The sequence below is a fragment of the Trachymyrmex cornetzi genome, unplaced genomic scaffold, assembly GCF_001594075.2.
Source record: "Trachymyrmex cornetzi isolate Tcor2-1 unplaced genomic scaffold, Tcor1.1 scaffold1656, whole genome shotgun sequence".
Classification (NCBI taxonomy): Eukaryota; Metazoa; Arthropoda; class Insecta; order Hymenoptera; family Formicidae; genus Trachymyrmex; species Trachymyrmex cornetzi.
Genome location: NW_017296263.1, coordinates 233,991 through 235,205, shown reverse-complemented (window position 1 = coordinate 235,205; position 1,215 = coordinate 233,991). Strand labels below are relative to the sequence as shown.

The 1,215-nt window shown below is 37.8% G+C and overlaps 1 protein-coding gene across 1 annotated transcript; it reads left to right on the top strand.

Moving 5' to 3' along the window:
* Positions 1-258: 258 nt before the first annotated feature.
* Positions 259-1,104, top strand: LOC108759019 (peptidyl-prolyl cis-trans isomerase FKBP8). Its single transcript, XM_018504268.1, has 3 exons — positions 259-296; positions 524-826; positions 904-1,104. Exons 2-3 carry the CDS (start codon positions 620-622, stop codon positions 1,102-1,104), a joined length of 408 nt encoding a protein of 135 aa, XP_018359770.1. The 5' UTR covers positions 259-296; positions 524-619.
* The last annotated feature ends 111 nt before the right edge of the window (positions 1,105-1,215 follow it).

Below are 1,215 nucleotides of genomic sequence, written 5' to 3'. Positions count from 1 at the left end.
CGAAATCACAACAGCGGATCGCTTCTGATTGGTTACGCGGTTACGCGATACGCGGTAAATATATCTCGTGGGACTCCAGCCTAACAGCGTCATCATTTTTGGAAAGTGTGACCGGCTTCAAACGCGCAATTGAGTTCGTTACTCTTTTAGACTTTTGTTACTCACAGACTTTTGTTACTCACCGCTTAAGCGGCATTTTCGAATTTCGATACTGGCCGTATCGACGCTGTACGTGATTGAGGCCATTCACTTCAAGAATTAGAATTTATTATCCGCACGTGGTTTGTGTAGTATCCGTATGTATGCGCGTAGAAACTGAGCTAATTCAAAAAACACTCACCCATTCATATATATTCACCCATTTCGTATATACTTCAATTAGATAACGCTATAAATAATTTTCTATAAACAAATTCTCGATCCCTCGTACACAAATAAAGCTTTTGGCCAGATTGCACTAAGGTTATTTCGATTTTAAGGGAGGCTTAAGGATGAGGCATAACCCCTTAAACCTTCTTTGTAGGATCAATCTAAGGGAGATCAACCTAAGACGGATCAGCTTAAGGTTAATCAATTTAAGGAAGATCGACTTAACGAAGATCAATCTAAAAATCAACCAATGGAGGATCAACCTAAGGAGGAGTGGTTAGATATAATTGGCAATGGTCAGCTGATGAAGAAAGTTATAAAGAAAGGCACAAAAGACGTAAAGCCAATACAAAAAGATATATGTACATTAACGTTTACTGGTGTGCTTGATGATGGCACAGTGGTGGAAGATCAAGATAATGTTTCGATACAATTAGGAGATTTTGAAGTAGTACAGGTATTATAACTATTATTATAACATTGTTGTTTGTATTATAACTGTCAGTATCTCATTTACAATACATCAAACTACAGGGTTTGGACCTAACGATTCCATTGATGGAGTTGGGTGAAATTGCTGAAATAAGAATCGATCCTAGATTTTCTTATGGTACACATGGAGAAGGATCTGTACCACCTAATGCTACTATTACTTACACAGTTGAATTGAAAGCAATAAAAGATAGTCCTGATATAGAAAGTCTAAGCATCAAGGAAAGGAGAGAACTAGGGTAATCATTTTATTTATGGCTTTTATATACAGGGTGTCTGGAAATTACCGCCAAATGTTTCGTGCGTGGGTAGAACAGACTGTACTGAGTCGAAAAGTCCTGTATCATTTTGCGG